The following is an 18,039-nucleotide window of genomic DNA, read 5'->3' on the forward strand; positions in this document are numbered from 1 at the left end:
GATTGTACGGTCACCGAAAACTAGATGTCGCCACACTTTAACAACAATTCATATTTTTTTATGTCAATTAGCAAAACAACGGTTTTACAAGATTCACAACAAATCCGAACTGGTCGGATGTGGTTTTATTAACATTCGCAAACGATCGTTTAACGTTCGCGGTTCGTGCATGGAACCGCCACAAAACAAATCAAAACAAAAAAAAAAAACGCATCCGTTAATTTATTTATTATTATTTTCGGTGTCTGTTTTGATTCGCGCAATAAACACCGATTCGCGTCTTGTTTATTGATCGGCCGAAGAGACGGTGGCGATCAATAAATTTCCGTCGGTACTGCGCACAACCAACTGTGCCGTGCGTTAACCTAAGAAGGGTCGGTGGTTGTTTTTGTTTGTGGGGGATGCGGCGGTCGACGTTCATTTTACAGCTATGAAAATGAAGCTGATCCCCGTGATCTATAATGGATTCACGGCGATGGATCGCCGCTTCTCCAGCCCGATGCTGCCGTGGATCGTGTCCGAGATCCGGAAGAGGGATTACACGGAACGGGTGAGTTGTTTTTTTCTGTATTGTTTTGGCCGAGTGGTCGTCGGGGATGTGTGTCATTCGGAACTTCCGAAATTTTGCGGTCAACGTTTTCGTACGAAGTTTAAACATTTTCTAATATGGTTTAAAATGGATTAAAATTTATAAATTAGTTTTTTATGTGTTTTATTTATTTATTATAATATATTAATATTTATTGTCTGTCACGACAACCTATTGAAATATTGAAATTGAAATTTTTGAGTGAAAAGTGGTACTGCACTCATATTAAGGTTTTGTGGTACCCAAAATAATAGAAACTAGTTTCTAGTACTATTGTCTTTCTTCGTTTTTTTAACACTAATTTTTTTGTATTTAATCAGACTCTGTTAAAGTTTTTAAGTAAAAATTGGTACGGTACTCATATTAAGGTTGCTAATTTCAGACTATTTATGGTACTAAACTAACTCATGGAACCATTATCTTTCTTCATTTTATTAGCAGTACCTCTGTATGTTTTCTTCAATCAGACATTATACTTCCTTTTGATGTTTTTGACTGAAAATTGGTTGCTGAATAATATTAATGGCAATATAAGGTACTCAAAATTTGATAAATTTGTTTCTTGTATTATTATCTCTCTGCATTTTTTCTTCAATAATATTCAACTTGAAGTTTTTGAGTGAAAATTGGTACTGTACTCATATTAAGGTTGCTGAATTCAGTACTATAGTATAATGACAATTTATGGTACCCAAAATTTGATAAATTTGTTTCTGTTACTATTATCTTCCTTCATTTTATTAGCAGTAATTCTGTATTTTTTCTTCAATTAGATAGTGACTTCCTGCTGAAGTTTTTGAGTAAAAATTAGTACTGTACTCATATTAAGGTTGTTGAATTCAGTAATATAGTAATAATAACAGTTTATGGTATGCACAAATTATAAACTAGTCTCTGTTCTTGCCTCATTTTCGACCAGTAACAATATTTACTCTTTAATCATTATTCTTAATTATTCACTTTTCACAGTAATCCATAGATAAAAAATAATTTTGTCGGGTGCACTAAAAATAACCGAACCCAATTATTGCTATTGTTTCCATTTTCCCTCATAAAGTTAGATAACACCGTGAAGGCCACGGAACAATGGTCTCCGATTAAAATTCCGGCTCCGTCGAAAACCGCAGGCCTGTGAGTAATGCCCAACCTTTTGACATTGCCGTTAATTAACGATTGTAGAAAAACATGTGTATAATTATAAACTCGTCTACAATTTTAATTACAATTATTCTTCGATCATCTTCTTGATTTTCGTCGGAGTACCGTACATCGACAGGTGCGGCTCGTTCTCGTCCAAGAACTTGATCAACAACGTTTCGAGCTGCTTTTCGCTTACCGAGTCTTTGAAAATGTGTTCCAGCTCCACCTTCTTCTCTTCCTCCATCATCGCCCAGTTTCTTTCAGTCAGGAGCTGGTTTATTAGGTCTTTGTATTTGTCTCCGTCATCGGTCTGCAATGCTACCATTAAATAGTTAATTTTGACGTTAAATAAGGGGTAACCTCAGATTCCTCCATGAATAACTCGAGTTCAGCCCAAAGTTTGGAGAAGCGATCGTGGTACAAGGCGTAGGCCCACGGCTGGCGGAAATAATCAAAGAAATCGTTGATTAAAACCATGTCGAAGCGCAGCATTAAATTGTTAAGCAGCTTTTCGTGCATGCCATAGATTGAAATAATGTTGTTGGCTTCGATTGGCTGCAACAAAACTCTAAAGTGTTTGACTGACGACATGCTAAGAACTTACAAACTTGGTCAAGCAGGTTATTGTTTCCACTTTCTTGTACTTGTTCAAGTGCAAACGGAAGAAGCCTTGTTTGTTCAAGTTCTTGCAGTCACCAGTCACCAAAACGTGGCCCTAAAACACCCACCTGTGAAAGCACCAAAGAAAAAATGTGTAGCTTACATAATCGCCTCTAGATAAGGCGGCCTCCAAAGGTATCCTCATGCCCGGTTTCCTGACAGAAAGATAGTGCAGACCATCAGGAAGTCTACAGTGCTTAACGATAGGTTTCGTATATTTTGGCAAGCAGGCTAAATCATCAGTTACTTTTTTGATCATCACAGGTTTAAATGTGTGATCAATCATCACTTTGTTCAGCAGCATGGTCTTGATTTGTATTCCCAGCTTGTAACCGATTTCTTTACGGTTGAAGTTCTTGTGGATCAAGTGGTCGGCGTCGTACTTCCTGGCGTACCTCGTCAACGTGCCGCAGGCGTAAATCTGTTTGTCGTTGGTGCGACATTTCGTGTCGATGATCAGCCGACCGTCAAACACCAATCCGGCTTGTATAATGGACTTGAACGTCCTGGGACTTATCGACTTGCCGATGTAGAAGAAAAGTGCGCAGCACTTGATTTCTATTATCTGATTTTCGGATTCGAACTTTACGTGGGTGATGGTGTTGTCTGCGGGCGTGTAGCGCCAATCGTGGAAGTAGTACCCGTGGTAGATCTTAATGCCGACTCTTCGAATGGCTTCCAGAATCGCCTCGTCGATCTCCGGGTCGTTGTAAAAGGCGACGTTGTGTCTGAAGATGCCGTCGAACGAGGCGTTGTAAGGGAACGGTTCGACGTAGATTATTTCCTCGGTTGGGATGCCATAGGCACACAAGGTGCCCAGGCAACAATGGGCTTGTAAAAAGTGACCATAAACTATGATCTTTTCTGCAAAACAATCACAAAATCAGTTACAAGTTGAGGAATATCATTGGAGAAGTACCGTACCTCCCTTGCGTTGTTGACGCATAATTTTCAAGTTGTTAAAGGCCGCAACTCCGTCCGATTCGGTGTTTATAATGTAGACGTTTTGGGGGAACTCCCGCTTGCTTTCAACATCAGGTCGTACCGAGTTTTTTTGGAACTGCTCTCCACACATCAAAAACAACAGGTCGTACGGTAAGTAAGTGCCGTCGTCGATTGTTATATACTTATCTTTGCGATTGATGGCGGTCATTACTCCGTAAGCGATGTTCACGTAGGTTAAAGGTGAAGCTGTTTGCAGAGCACTTTCGCTGTCGTACCCAGTTTGTATAAACAAATGTTCCTTGATTTTCTGAGGAATTTTGTAGCGGTACAACGGGTGCGAACATACCAAAGTGACTTTGTGAAATGTTGCCTAAAATCACCAGTAACAATCTACAATTGAGGAGTTCTAGTACGTACCAAACGTTCGTCAGGTTCGCTACTGAACAACGCCTCAAGAAATCCAATGGCTGAGTCACTGGCGCCAACGATTACAATCCTTGAGTTATACTCAAAACTCTTCCTGATAAAGAACGAACCCAAACTTATGTACAAGGCGAAAGGTTCTTCCTTCCTAGTGATGTACTCAGCTGGAGGGTACTCCTCCAGATAGTCCATGTCGTAAGTCAAGTAAGGCCTTCCGTTAACCGGTATCATGTAGTTTAAGGCGTTGTTTAAGGGTCTCTCCCGGAGTGCTGTGTTGTCAGCATAGGTGAGTTTGTAGTATAGTACCGAGAAGTCGCACAATCGGTGCAACTCGCTCAAAAAGTACCTGCCGTACTTGTTGAAAATCGGACAAATCACCAAGCTTTCGATCAGTCCGTGTGAGCCAGATCTGTGGAAACGATTGTCCATCCATTTACCCAGACAATAATGGGCGACCAGATAGTCTATGTCACGCATTTCTGACACAACTACAACATATATAAAAGGCAGTAATAAGAATAGTTAATTGTTGTGGTTGTGGTACTGGACAGTCCGACAATTTGGTCGTCACATGTCATCACGTAACTGAGGTAAGGGTGCCAAGGCTGCTTCAACGACAACTCGTACTGATTGAACAATGTCTAAGGCACAAACAAGGACAATATAGTGACTGTAGTTATCGGAACACTGTTACCTGTCCTTTAGGCAACTTAGCAACCAAGTTCTTAACGCTCCTCATATCCGCAAACTCGGAACACCTGACGAAAATGTTTCCGACCACCGAGCTGCGGTGCAACAAGTACAAGGAGTTCGGAAACATGCCTTGAGGTCGTGGGGGCACGAACAAGAACGTGTGCAAAACAGGCGGCGCTACAATAATACAATAAATGTAGTTTAAATAGTGGTACCTAAGCCTAGTGTTACTTAGGGTGAACGGCAGAGACATGACACAGAAATCTCGGTCGGGAAAACACTGAAAGGCAGCCTCGTAAAGATGTGACAGGGCTGGAAAATGATCTGGATGTGCCAGAGCAATCTCCAACGCAAAAGCGTTGGGTCCCCCGTAGTAAGTTGGCAGTACCGTGTCCTCCATCAAGTGCACATCTGTAACAAACAACTGAGGTAATATCAAACCGTTTATGTTAGTTACATTAGTTACATTCCGCCCGAGCCACAGCCACATCTCTGGCAAACTCCATGTGGTGCTCGTAGTACTTGTGCGCCTGCAACAGGTGCTCCTCGTATTCGCCGAGCTTCCGGGCCGTATCCAGGTCGTCGATCTCGGAGCCGGATTGCGAGTGAACGTCCGGTTCCATCGAGAACACGATGTCGAATTCGGATTCGGTGCTGCTGGTGCAGTCGGATACCACCGATTCGGGCGGCGGGGTGCAGGACGCCTCATCAGCCACCGATTTCTCATCCTGACTTTTATTACCGTCTTTGTCGGTCGGCTCCGGCGGTGGTGGCGCCGTGGTCTTGGGATTTTCCGGCTCTTGGTCCTTGTCCGTCGGTTTTCTTAAGCCGTTGAACGGTACCAGCCAGAATTTCTCGTTCAGAAGGTCGTAGTTCACGTTTTCGTTCATGGAAATCTTGATTAATTAACTGTAGGCTATAGTTTCTTTAAGTTTTGGTACTTACAACAGCCACGGCAACACTCTCATACTCGGCGACGATTAGTTGTCGCCCCAGTGAGTCCTGCCTGGTTAGAATTTCAGCTATGTAATATTCCCCGTAGTACTCCTTCAGTCTGGTGGAGTACATGTTGATTAAGGGCACCAGGTCATCATTATCCTCTTCTACAGCTCTGCGGATCTTGTATTTCTTGACGTAATCCTTCCTTTCAAGCATGTACAGCGTTTGTACTGTCCTTGGGTTCATGTGCCCGATTGGTAGAATCCTGGTGGCACACACGTCGATGAAGTCAATCTTTTGTATGCCAGGCGGTACCACCATGAACACGTAGTCGATGTGCTTCATACGGAAGATCAACCGGATCATTGGATACATGACGAATTTGGTATAGGTGGGGTCGTGGACGAATAGATGGATCCAGAAGGTGTTGCGGGGATTCACGTTGCCCACCTGGTACAATCGTCGAAACCAATTGGACCAATCCCACGACGGTACCGCCGATATGTTGGGGTAACGGTTTAGGCACATTACTGCGATTACAGCGTCCTCGTCTTTACATTTGAGACCGATTATGGTACTCGCAAGGTTCCTGGAAGGTGATTAATCAAAACGTGCGAGTGGGTGTGAAGTTTTCACTCACAGCGTTTCCTCAATATCCCTAGGACCGAACAATTCTATTGTGGTTGGTGTGACGAATTTCTCCACGATATCCAGACAGGTCCTGTCCAAATGTACCACATCATCGGTGCTGAACAGATGCGTCTGCATCCGCAGCAAAGACCTATCGCTCTTCAAGCCCAAAAACCGCAACGTAGACATTTTTAATTACTTTGACATATCTGACAACCTTTAACTATTATTGTTGTTTTGTTACAGTTAAGCCTGGGAGTTGAGGATGGAATCCTGCAAGCCTACAACCAGGACTTCGAACTGCAGTTCTCGCATCGTATCCAACAGATGACCAGGTTCTCGCAAGCGGATCTGGATCCCAGCACCTTTCTCTACTTACTGAAAGACGATTGCGAGAACCTGTTGTACTGCTACCTGTTCCAAGCAAAGAAACCGATGGACGTAAGTCGTGATTCACGTTAAGTTATTCGGAGTGTTGGGCGTGCGCCAAGAGTCGTTCAAAGGCGAGCACGTTCCTGCCATCAATCAATCACGTGCCAGTTAATAAAATAAAACACAGTGTTTCAACATGGTGTATTTATTTGTGGTTGATTACAGGATAAACTGATTAGTCTTGTAGGCTTTTGAAGATGTGCTTTAATGTGTGCCAGAAGCCTCCGGTTTCGTTGTCGCGCTTCCGTAGTTCAGCCAGGGGTGCCTCTAGAATGTGTACTAAGCCGTTGGTGCACTCGTAGTCCGGTCTTAAGACTTTAATGTGGCGATTTTGGTAAACCACGTAGTACTCCTCGTGGATCTTCCAAACGGATAGACGTACGGTACCACCCAGACTTTCCAGGATCACATCCGAGTTGTTGTTGGTTTTTGTCAGAGCCACAAGCTTGGACATGCTGAATGCGACGTCTGATACAAACAGGTGGTTCTTTAGAACATCCAAAAAGTCTTCTTTTAGCCTTAGGTCGTTCCTCTCCAATTCGTCCCAGGTGGAATCTTTGATGACGAAGTACGTGAGGGCAACACTTTCGTTTTTCAACAAGTCATTAAAACCGTACGACTCGCCCAACCTGTACGTGAAGTCCAAGTCTGGATCAGAGGCAATCTTTTCAATTACAGGCAAAAAGGGAAACGGCTTAAGCTTCCTGTCGAACACCGCCAGGGGCTTAGAAATTAAATGTACAACGCCGTTTGTGACAGGGATGTTGCCCTTAATAATTTCTGCCACAATTTCGCCCTCTTGATGAGTACTGTCGCCTAGTATCGTTCTGCTTTTCACAAACATACGACCGTTCACCTCAACAAAGTTCAGCAGGATATAAATATAGTCGCCGTTCGCCCTTGATTCGAACGGGAAACTTTTCTCTGTCGGTCTTGTGAATAGTACCACGTTCTCGATCACATGACCCTGAATAACGTACTTGTCGATCAGTTGGTACTTGTAGTTGTCGATGCCTGAATCAACTGGTATGAAGTAGGTGTTGGTACCTTTTTGTTTGTACAGGTTTTGTTGGCGGTTCTCGTGGATCCGTTGGAAGAAGCTTGTGACCCGCTCGGATTTTTTGAAGTCGTCCCTGGTGATCGAGAGGAAGTCGTACGCTGATATTTTGTGGAAGACGTTTATTTCGGCAGTTAGAACGTCGTCGATCACGTGCAAAGCCTAAAACAAAATTAGCTAGGTTATAAAATTGCATAATGGGCGGCCATTTTGTTTCTTTAGCCAATAAGAACGAAGAATACACTAATGATCTGCTTTAATCTTAAAATAAACAGTGGGCAATCAACAAGTAAAATACATGTTGTGACATGTCGTTTTATAGGTTTTCAAGGTCACTGAGTTCAATTCTTATAATATTTATTACATAGAACTACTTTTGAAGTCTGTAAAATAGAATCAGGCATAATTTTGACTCAAAAGTTCTGCTCTATTCTTAAAATAAACAGACTTTAAATGACAAGTAACATATATGTCGTTACATATCGTTTTATAGGTTTTCAAGGTTGCTGAATTCAATTTTCACAATATTTATTACGTGCAATGATATTTGAAGGCTGAAAAATATAATCTAGCATAATTTTGATATAAAAGTAGAATATTTTATGATCTGTCGTCCAATCAGAATGAGGGCGACTTATGCTTTATTCTTAAAATAAACAGACTTTAAATGACATGTGTAGTATATGATGTTACATATCATTTTATAGGTTTTCAAGGTCACTAAATCCGAATCTGTCCCTATTTACTGAAAAAAACCACCTATAACACATTTTGTTACCTGTGGCTTCCCATAATCCCCTGTAAAAGTCCTGGACAGATAATTGGACCTTTCCACCAACAATTTGGCGTTGTTCAAGTACAGTTCGTCGCCCTTCCTCGTGACCCAAATGGGGGGTGCGTTGTTGTACAAACAGGTGGTGACATTAGACGTGGACATTAACGTGTTCAAATCATAATACTGATACGACATGTGATACCGAACATGCGTTTCGCCTCCATAGTTCTCGATTGCTTTGTTAGTCGGCACGAAAACCGTCAACGATGAGTACTGCATATCAGTAATGATGTTCCGTTCATTCTTGAATAGCCTGTGGAACTGTTCGAACTGATCCTCGTGGCTTAGCCTTTGATAAACAGTTCTCAGTTTGTTACAGTCGGAACTGTTCAGCACCGTTAGAAGAACGTACAACCAAATTGGTCGCATTTTTCACACTGACTCTCGTAATTATTATTTTTGTAATCGTATCGCGTTACACTGTGTACAATAATTCGGATACAGATGTTGGATGTTGCTCAATGATGGGCAGAAACGGGTCATACGTATGAAACAGACAGCCTGGCTTGATTTTCAGATAATTTTGACCCTCGCAGTTTCCGCGACTGGCGTCTAATTTTAGGCTAAAACGGCTTTCCAATCATCCTGCCGGCCATTGTCAGGAGGCGTACTAGTTGCGAATGTCCTGCCAAATTTTCTAGGCCGGCGTATTTTAACGGTGCAATACGCACTTGGTGCTGTTAAACGCTGATGATTTTTAAGTGATTTATTTTATTATTTAATCGATTGGGGATCTATAAAGTTGTTGGCATTGAATGAACGTAAACATTGTGACTCGTGTCGTTTTTCGAATTGTTTTACATTCGTGTAATTTGTGCTGGTAATATATGGTTGATTCTTTGTTAAGTTAAAACTGGCTGAAGTAAGTTTTATTGTTTTTATTTTCTGTCTAATTAATTAATTAATATTGTGTTTCTTTGTGTTGTTAATAAGTGTTACACAACAGTTGATCACATGATGTTTTTATAGTGTTTTTTGTTGTAGTTTATTAGTTTCTTAAGATAATAGTAGTTGATTTATTTATATTTTCCGACATTGAATTTTAACATTCCATGTAAAAATTAGTTAATTCATAAAATTTAAGTTGAAATTGTAATACTCAAAATAAAAATATAATTATAAGAATTATGATCAAAGTAAAATTATAGAAATCAAAGCAAAATAATAAAAACTAATAAGTAGAATCTAAAATTATGAAATAAAAATATAGTGTGATTGATTAACTTACTCATTACTCAGAAATTTGAGGGGAATGGAAAAAGGTATTGCTTTGAAACTTTTATAACAATTATAAATTGACTTGAGCTACTTTTCTAATTTATTTTGTATAAAATTTTATTTCCGGTTTTGACGGAAGTAACATCAACTTTGTTATTTTCAATGGGACATCCTGTATATTTTGCACTATTAAATTCTACACGTAATTGCAAATAAAATGGTTATACCATGTCCTATACCTAAGTCCAATAGTTTTTGAGTTATTAATTTTTTTCCAAAAATTTTGACAGATGGATAGTCTAACTAAAATGTTTATAAAGTCATCAATTTTAATGCTGGAAAGTTCATTTTTGGCATACATATTAATCAAGGACCATCCTATAAAAAGCCATTATTAATACTCCCAATTTTTATACATGGTGTTTGTTATTTACAATTAAATTTGTGCGTCTTAAAACATCAACTTTATTATTTTCAGTGAGACAACCTGTATATTTTTGAATTTTTAAATTCTGCATATAAACGCAAACATAATGGCTCTACCATGTCCTATACTAATCCCAATATATATTGAGTTATTAATGTTTTTCCAAAAATTTTAACATTGATGGTCTGTAAAACCATCAATTTTGATGCTGGAAAGTTCATTTTTGATATTGACACATTAACCAAATATCGTCCTATAAGGAGACTTTATTAGTATTTACAAATTTTACACAGAGTGTTCGTTATTTATTTTATTTATAATTTTGTGCATATTAACATATCAATAACTTTGTTATTTTCAACAGAACACCATGAATGTTTTAACATAATTAATTTGAATATTAAAAAACCTTTCTATTGGTATAAGTAATCCTTGTACATAAAATTAATAGTAGCACAGATTTTACCAAACATGTGAAAATAACCTTCATTTTCCTATGTGTGTCACATTTCTTGTAATATCTCTGTTAATATCTATTTTATGTATAGGAAATACAGAATCAATCGAAAGGTTTTTTAATATTCAATTTAATTCTGCTAAAACATATATGGTGTTCCATAAAAAATCACAAAGTTATTGAATATTTAAGATGCATAAAATTAAATGTAAATAACTAACACCCTGTATAAATTTTTCGTGTACTAATAATGGATCCTTATAGAATGTTTCTTGATTAACGTGTACATCTAAACTGAACTACTCACCGGAAATGAAATTTTGTTCAAAATAAATTAAAAAAGTAGTTCAAGTCAAATTATAATTAGCATAAAAATTTCAAATCAATACCTTTTTCTTTTCTCTATAAAGAGAGTGAACCACTCTGTATATTTTTATATAAAATTAATCATAAATAAGATACTAAATAAAATTATACATTTTAAAAATATATATATATACAATAAATAAATTATATATAATTAAAATGGAGGTGATTAAACATAAAAATTATGATTTTAAAAATAGTTTTATTATAAATTATTGGAATAAAATTATTAAAATAATATTGTACTAATTTAAATTAAGTTTTAACATCAAATATATATTAATTTAAAACATGTAATTTATTAAATTAAAGGTATGAAACTACGCCAGAGTTTTAAATTTCTTTGTTTAACATAATTAAAATAAAAATATACAGCTGTATTAAACAGTTAAAGGTTTAGGAGGTCAAAAATCCAGTTTCTTCGTTAATTTTAAACATCCCAGCTTAATTTTAGGTTTTAAAACAATTCAATTATGAGTCCGTATTATTTAAGTCGGTTTAAAGTTCAACAGAAAAACACATAAAACCCAACATATTTTGCCAAATAATTTTCGCATTAACCTTTTGCTAAAATTAATTTGGAAAACACACGTGTTGGTGCCACCCGAAAAATATGATTTGTTTTCCACATCACAACCAAACAGATCGTAATTCATCCCGGTAATTGAGTGACAACACCACTGTTTACTTTACCCAACCGCGTATAATTCTTACACATCCAATAAAAACAATTTATCGTTCAGTTTGCTCGTTGTAGCAATGTTTACATGTTTCGCACCAGTTTTGGTACCCGGCAACGGCGGCAGGTTGGTCTTTTAACTCGCACAAAAATCGATCCATCGAATTCACAACGAAACCCCCTAAAAATAATGAACACCGTGCGACCGAGTGATTCGATTTAATTTTAGATCGACGTCACAGATTCACACACAACATATGCCCAGTTCGCAGCCGAAGCCGACGCGAAAAACAACCTGATTTTTTAATTGAATGTTAATTTATTATGCCACAAGGGTTTTTAAATTTCGAAGCTATTTTCAAAGGGTATATTTGACGAAGGGCTGTTTTGTGACTGTGTGTCGTGTTGGAAAGTGAGTGGCAAACATGTTCACGGTTCCTGTGTACGTGACATCACATAGTGATGCTTCTTATATCGAGAAAAAAGCTGTGAGTAACGAAGAATTGTTATAAAATGTTGATTATCTTTGTTATCGTTGGGGGTAGGTTAAAATTGTAAGTGGATTTGGGTTCTACATCCTCGAAAACCTATTAAACCATATGCCACATGATGTTTTTATTAATTTTGTTAATTTACCCCCTTTGTCCTCCCCCTCTTTAAATTTTTATAGAAAATTTATATAAAAAATATTTTTTATACATTTTTGACATTTTGAGATTATATCAGCCAAAAAAAAATAATTTTTTGAATTAATATTTTAAGGGTAGTTTTTTAAATTGTCAATTTTCTGTTAAAAATATTATTCGTATCAATCTGGCTTGTAAAACTATTTTTTATAAATATTTTTGATTATTTGAGTAATAAAATAAACATTAATTCATGTAAATGTTCCAGGAAATTGAATTAAGGTAATTAGGGATGTGTTAACTTTGTTATTAATAAAAATACACAAAAAATAACCAAAGTTTTGAATTGGGCGTTCTACAAAACCTATAAAACGATATACGACATGATATTTTAATTATTTTAATTTTTCGTCCCCTTTTCAACCCCCTCCACTAATTTAAATAGTAACAATAATGTAAAAATTCTGTAATTATTAATTATTTGAGTGGAGCAATGAGTGCCTCTTCAACTATTTCAAACGATAAAATATTTATTAAAAATAATATTTAAGGGTTGTTTTATTTAAACATAATAACCTAAAAACTATATAGCTTGTTGGGTGTCTTTAAATAGGTTTTTGGGGTCGATGAATTCGGATCTGTTGTTGTTTTTCTCTCAAAACGAACGTGTTTCGAAACATGACATTGCAGACGACCCAGATCAAACGTCTGAAACTAATTTACATTAAAAAAATTTCAATTCAATTTCACAACACAGCGCGCCGTTTCCTTGAGTTTTTTTCGTCCGTCCGGAAATAGCAACAAGAAAAACAGTCCGAGACGTTTCAATAGAAATCTGTGTACGTAAAAATTATTCATAAATTTAAATGTGGAGAAAAATCTGCCGATTGAACCGGTGTTATTTTTAACTCGGTCGTGTTTATTGTGCCAGTCACACTTTGAATGAAACTTAAAACTGGGAGCATGTGCGAAAATTTGTTAACTGAACAAAAATTGTCGAAGCAATTTGTTCATTATGCGAAGTACAAAAGTCCATAACCATTAATTGATGTTTGATAAATAAGTAATAGAACTGTTTGTTTGTTAATTGAATGTCGAATAAACTACATAAACAAAAAAATTAAGCGTTGTTGAAAATTATCTTTGTTGTTTGTTAAATGTTTATCAAATTTGTTTTCGAACACCAAATGCCATTTAAAAGCTGATTTTTTTCTTCGTGCTTTAATTCATTTTGTTTCTAATGATTTATTCAATTAATTTCATCCTTCAGTGTTCTTTAAACTGTCGTTCATGTCGCACTGATGAAAAGTGCCACCAAATGCTGTTTCAGGACAGTTTTTTTTTTCGACCTTTAATTGCTTTTGTTCTTATAAATTTTCAATATAATTTCACCCTTCATTGTGCCTTGAACTATCGTCTTTTCCACAAGGATGAAAATGTCACCAAATGCTGTTTCAAGACCGATTTAGTCTTCGTTTTTTGCTTTTTCTTCTATCATGGTTGTCATTTATATTATTTTTTACTTTGAAGTCTGGAAAAATTGTTCCATTAAACAATTTTTTCCAGGTAACCGATCTGTACAAGCAAATGAAGGATCAGAACCACGCGACGACGCCATCGAGATCGCTGAGCAGCGCCGCTAACTTGACGTCGCTCTGCGTCGACATATCGCCGAGTTCCAGCAACTTCTTCGAGGTCCTGTACATCGGCAAAATAAAAGTATGGCAGAAGAAGGTGCCGGACACGTTCATCGACGACGCGCTGGACAAGTTCAAGGTGCACGAGCAGGAGAAGAGCAAACAGAAGCTGGGAAACTTGGAGCGGATCAGACGTGGATCGACGGTTAGTTCCATCATGTTTCCGACGTGTGATCGTAAAATAGTTGGACGGGAACAGACACCGGTCACTTCTATATTTAAATTTTTATGAATAACTGACCTATATCAATCCCGATTCAATGCCAAACGTTTTTCGTTTAAGGATTCCGGCACGAGCGAGACCGGTTCGGTGGAAAGTCTGAGCCTGTCGCAAAAAATCACGAAGTCTGACGACCCGGAACCAGCTACAGAGTCTAACGAAGCGAAAGAGCAGGAAAAAGACCTTAAAACACCGGACTTCGACGACCACAACAGGACGATGGTGCTGCAGGTGGACAGGACGGATTTGAGACTGATCAGTCCCGACCGTAAGGTCATACTGTTGCACAAACACCACCGAGACATCACCACTTGTGTTCAGGGCCAAGTGCAGACGGAACATTTCGGTTTCATTAGTCGGGAAGGGGCCAATATGCAGACCTTCACCGGCTACATCTTCAAATGCGAGTCCCAGTCCATCGCCAACGATGCTGTCCAAGGTACTCGTTGCCCAGCTTCGCTTTACACCTTTTAATCGGTACGCCATGTTTACAGCCATCACCCAGGCGTTTCTGAACGCCGAATCCAGACCCAGACCAGCCCTTTCCTCCTGCGAGCATTGTCCCATGGTTTGGTTCCACAAACTCTGCACGGAAGTGGAACACATGTCCGACCGTAAAACCCAGGCGGCCATCCTCAGAAGGCTGGAGCAACTGGACGAAGAGGAACAAACGACGATACTGACGAAATTCCGCGGCGCCGAGACGGACTCGGTACGCGAACAGAACGAGTTCCTGATGATGCTGTTGCGGGCCCACTGCGAAATGAAGCAGGGCCGACACATGCACGACACCGTGGAAAACAGATCCGAGTTTTTGAACCAGTATTTGGGTGGCAGCACCATATTCACCAAAGCCAAGCGTTCGTTGACCAGCTCATTCGAGATGCTGAAGCGGAAGGCCTCCAAAGATGATTTCGGGCCCAGCATGAAGGATATGAATCTGCCTGTGTCCAGAAACTTCATGAAGGTATTAATATAACTTATTTAATCCTGATGTGGGTTATTACATTGATGTTGTCGTTCAGGAAGCGTCGCCCAATGATATTTCCGATAAGGAGTCGGAAGGTACTAGGTCTAGGTCGTCTACTATTGGCTCGCAGAGTGACTTAAACCACTTGACAATCAACAAAGACAATCAGAAGGCCTCAGTATCGCCAGACAAACAATTAAAAAGCCCCATGATGGACATGTAAATTACCAACTTCTATCTATGGTACTAACAAGTTAATGTATTGTTCTTGTAGTTTCTTAAAAGTTGGAAACAGTCCCAGGTCCACAAGCTCAGATGATGGCTCCCCAAATAAACCAGACGGTGGTTCTTGGAGACAAGCCATCTTTAAAACAGTTGTAACTCCTAGTAAAAAAGAAGAGGTTAAGGACCCTCCAAAGAAGAAAACTAAGGAAGAACTCAGAGCTCTTTGGAGGAAATCAATACACCAAGCCATACTTCTAGTAAGAATGGAGAAGGAAAACGCCAGACTTAGAGGTAACTAACTATTCTAGTGTTATAAACTAGAAAATTAACCGAGGAACTTTACAGCGGAACAAGAAGAGTCAGCAGTGAAAAGAATCAAATTGGAGTACGACGAAATGAAGCCGAACCAAAGGGAGATAATGGAGGTGTGGGACATGCTCACCAACAAAGAATCCAGAATAAAATGCGACAGCCAGATGTTGCTACAAGCCATCCGCCAAGGTAACTAACAACAATACGTAAGTCAACAAACAAATCTTAACGTCTCTGTTTAAGGCGTCCCAAGGGGGAAAAGAGGCGAAGTGTGGCAACTACTGGCCGAACAGTTCTGCTCCAAAGTGCCTCCAATCGACTTGTACAAATACCCCAACTACAACGTACCGTACGAAACACTTCTTAAACAACTGACGTCGCACCAGCATGCAATTTTAATTGATCTGGGCCGCACCTTCCCTAATCACTCTTACTTCAGCAGTCCCTTAGGTCCTGGACAACTAGCACTGTTCAACTTGTTGAAGGCTTACTCACTGTTGGACCCGGAGGTCGGGTACTGCCAGGGGTTGAGTTTTGTCGCTGGTGTCCTCCTGTTACACGTACGTTCGACGTACCACCAACGAAACAAAACTAATAATAATTTTGTTGTAGATGGAGGAGTCGCAAGCGTTCTTTTTGTTGCGTCACTTGATGTTCAGACGAGGCTTGAGGAAACAATATCTACCCGACATGATTGGTTTGCAAATTAAGCTGTATCAACTGTCCAGATTGTTACACGACCAACTGCCGGACTTGTACAACCATTTCGACTTCTACGAAGTCGCCCCCACTTTATACGCAGCACCTTGGCTGTTAACGGTTTTCGCCTCGCAGTTTCCTTTAGGTTTCGTCACCAGGGTCTTTGACTTGCTTTTCCTGGAGAATCCCGACGTGATTTTCCGCGTTGCGTTGAGCTTGTTGAGTTACCACAAACAGAAGCTGTTGCAGTGCGACAGCTTCGAAGAGATCATGAACTATCTGAAGATGCAGCTGCCTCAAATTGATAAGCCGATGCTCGACAAGATTATGAAGCAGGTGTACACGACGGATATCAGAAAACAGTTGGACGAGTACAAGGTGGAGTACCAGGTGCTGCAGGAGGAGATGACTTCGGTGCAGCCGCAAGTGGACGCGTTGCACAAACTGGAGAAACAGAACAAAACGTTGACTGATCAAAACAAGGCGTTGATGAGCCAGCTGGAGCTGGCGTTGAGCAACGTGCAGCGGTTGGAGAAGCAGAGGGTGTTGCAGCAGGCTCACATCAACAAGCTGGAGATGCAGAGTCGGGGATTGGAGGTAACCATTGGCACTTTAGGCAACTTCATCAACGGGCTCATAGAGGCGAAGGTGGACGTGGAGATTCCCAGTGACGTGAGGCGGATCATGTCACAGTTGACGTTCTCCGAGCAACAGGACAAGCTGAGAACGTTCCAACGCGACTCGTCCATGGTAAAATCCCTGAGTGCGGGGAAGATCCACGTCAACAACAACACGGAAGACGGCATGACGAGGTCCAACAGCTTGAACTCGAAGGCTTTGCAGGTGGACAAGCCGAAGACGTCCCATTTTTTCTCCACCTCGCACAGCAACATACTGCAAAACATGAACAACTTACGCAGCAACTCCAAAATTGACATAACCGTTGAGGATTTCGAGAAGGAGAACAACGCCAGGAACAACGAAAAGTCCACGAGCTTACCGTTGACCGATTACGGAACGAAAATGACGCCCAGTCACAGTATAGACAGCGGCGTCGGCACGCCATCCACCCCCAACCACCCCCTGAGCAATTGCGACGTTAATTTCACGTACAACGGCACCAGGGAGCTGAAGAACATCAAGAGCTTGAGGAACATGGTCAGAACGTCCAGTCCGGACCTTTTAGGCAAATGATTTCAGTACGGACGTTTATTTTTGTATAGTGTGATATTAATTTTTAGTTAACGTTGTATAAAATTGTTTAACTCTTTATTCTGTACGTTTATAGGTTTTTAATTATGTGATGACTGTTTCGGTTTTTTAGTATTATTGAATTTTATATTATGTGTACACGACTGTAGTATTCGTTTCGATTTTGCTTGTTGTATAAAGTATTCTATTATCAAGTATTGTTTAGTATAGTTCGTATTTTATATAATTTTTTGATTGTGAAGTCCCGGTTATGTAATTGAATATACTTGTTTATATAATTTAGTTTTATTTCAGAACAGAAAATGGGTATTTAGTCTGTGCGATGACTAAATATATATTTAAGTTATAAAATAAAAAGATTTTGCCTATTCCTTCCTCCACGACTTAAAATAAAATTTTTGTTACAAATTATAGTATTTTAATTTCCAATAAGAAAGAAACTAGATGTTATTTAACCAAATCGTTTAAATGAAGATGTGCCAAAAGTTAAATATATAATTTGATGATACAACTATAGAAATTAAACAAACTTACAGAATGGCTTAATATTACCTTAGTTTCATTAAATGAACCTAATTAAAACAATAG

General features: G+C 39.2%; 3 protein-coding genes across 4 annotated transcripts; 1 reads left to right on the top strand and 2 right to left on the bottom strand.

The window, feature by feature from the left end:
- The first annotated feature begins 52 nt into the window (after positions 1-52).
- LOC109603737 (TBC1 domain family member 1) lies at positions 53-17,854 on the top strand. 2 transcript variants are annotated; one of them, XM_020020229.2, is made up of 10 exons: positions 53-550; positions 6,266-6,460; positions 13,683-13,958; positions 14,097-14,472; positions 14,528-15,000; positions 15,059-15,222; positions 15,278-15,519; positions 15,574-15,729; positions 15,784-16,100; positions 16,153-17,854. In XM_020020229.2, exons 1-10 carry the CDS (start codon positions 431-433, stop codon positions 17,431-17,433), a joined length of 3,600 nt encoding a protein of 1,199 aa, XP_019875788.1. In that variant the 5' UTR covers positions 53-430; the 3' UTR covers positions 17,434-17,854. The 2 variants fall into 2 exon arrangements, with proteins under 2 accessions (XP_019875788.1, XP_049824909.1); XM_049968952.1 differs by lacking the exons at positions 53-550; positions 6,266-6,460 and adding an exon at positions 9,066-9,205.
- On the bottom strand, positions 1,763-6,233 carry LOC109603736 (cilia- and flagella-associated protein 61-like). The gene is made up of 12 exons (XM_020020228.2): positions 6,030-6,233; positions 5,396-5,978; positions 4,917-5,346; positions 4,682-4,861; positions 4,452-4,627; positions 4,302-4,398; positions 3,752-4,245; positions 3,314-3,704; positions 2,493-3,253; positions 2,334-2,444; positions 2,090-2,284; positions 1,763-2,039 (listed from the first exon to the last, which is right to left on the bottom strand). The coding sequence occupies exons 1-12, from the start codon at positions 6,206-6,208 to the stop codon at positions 1,815-1,817; spliced, it is 3,822 nt and encodes a 1,273-aa protein (XP_019875787.2). The 5' UTR covers positions 6,209-6,233; the 3' UTR covers positions 1,763-1,814.
- Positions 6,581-8,737, bottom strand: LOC109603738 (fasciclin-1-like). Its single transcript, XM_020020230.2, has 2 exons — positions 8,287-8,737; positions 6,581-7,670 (listed from the first exon to the last, which is right to left on the bottom strand). Exons 1-2 carry the CDS (start codon positions 8,710-8,712, stop codon positions 6,627-6,629), a joined length of 1,470 nt encoding a protein of 489 aa, XP_019875789.2. The 5' UTR covers positions 8,713-8,737; the 3' UTR covers positions 6,581-6,626.
- Positions 17,855-18,039: the final 185 nt, after the last annotated feature.

Source organism: Aethina tumida, chromosome 6 (genome assembly GCF_024364675.1).
Source record: "Aethina tumida isolate Nest 87 chromosome 6, icAetTumi1.1, whole genome shotgun sequence".
NCBI lineage: Eukaryota > Metazoa > Arthropoda > Insecta > Coleoptera > Nitidulidae > Aethina > Aethina tumida.

Excerpts from the sequence above, each read along its gene's own strand:
- LOC109603737 (XM_020020229.2), top strand. The coding sequence starts at position 431 with ATGAAAATGAAGCTGATCCCCGTGATCTATAATGGATTCACGGCGATG. Across the intron at positions 15,730-15,783 it reads GCTACAAGCCATCCGCCAAG|GCGTCCCAAGGGGGAAAAGA; the intron begins GTAACTAACAAC and ends TCTCTGTTTAAG. Across the intron at positions 16,101-16,152 it reads CTGGTGTCCTCCTGTTACAC|ATGGAGGAGTCGCAAGCGTT; the intron begins GTACGTTCGACG and ends ATTTTGTTGTAG.
- LOC109603736 (XM_020020228.2), bottom strand. The coding sequence starts at position 6,208 with ATGTCTACGTTGCGGTTTTTGGGCTTGAAGAGCGATAGGTCTTTGCTG. Across the intron at positions 5,347-5,395 it reads AGAGTGTTGCCGTGGCTGTT|ATTTCCATGAACGAAAACGT; the intron begins GTAAGTACCAAA and ends TAATTAATCAAG. Across the intron at positions 3,705-3,751 it reads GCGAACCTGACGAACGTTTG|GCAACATTTCACAAAGTCAC; the intron begins GTACGTACTAGA and ends TGGTGATTTTAG.
- LOC109603738 (XM_020020230.2), bottom strand. The coding sequence starts at position 8,712 with ATGCGACCAATTTGGTTGTACGTTCTTCTAACGGTGCTGAACAGTTCC. Across the intron at positions 7,671-8,286 it reads GGGATTATGGGAAGCCACAG|GCTTTGCACGTGATCGACGA; the intron begins GTAACAAAATGT and ends ATTTTGTTTTAG.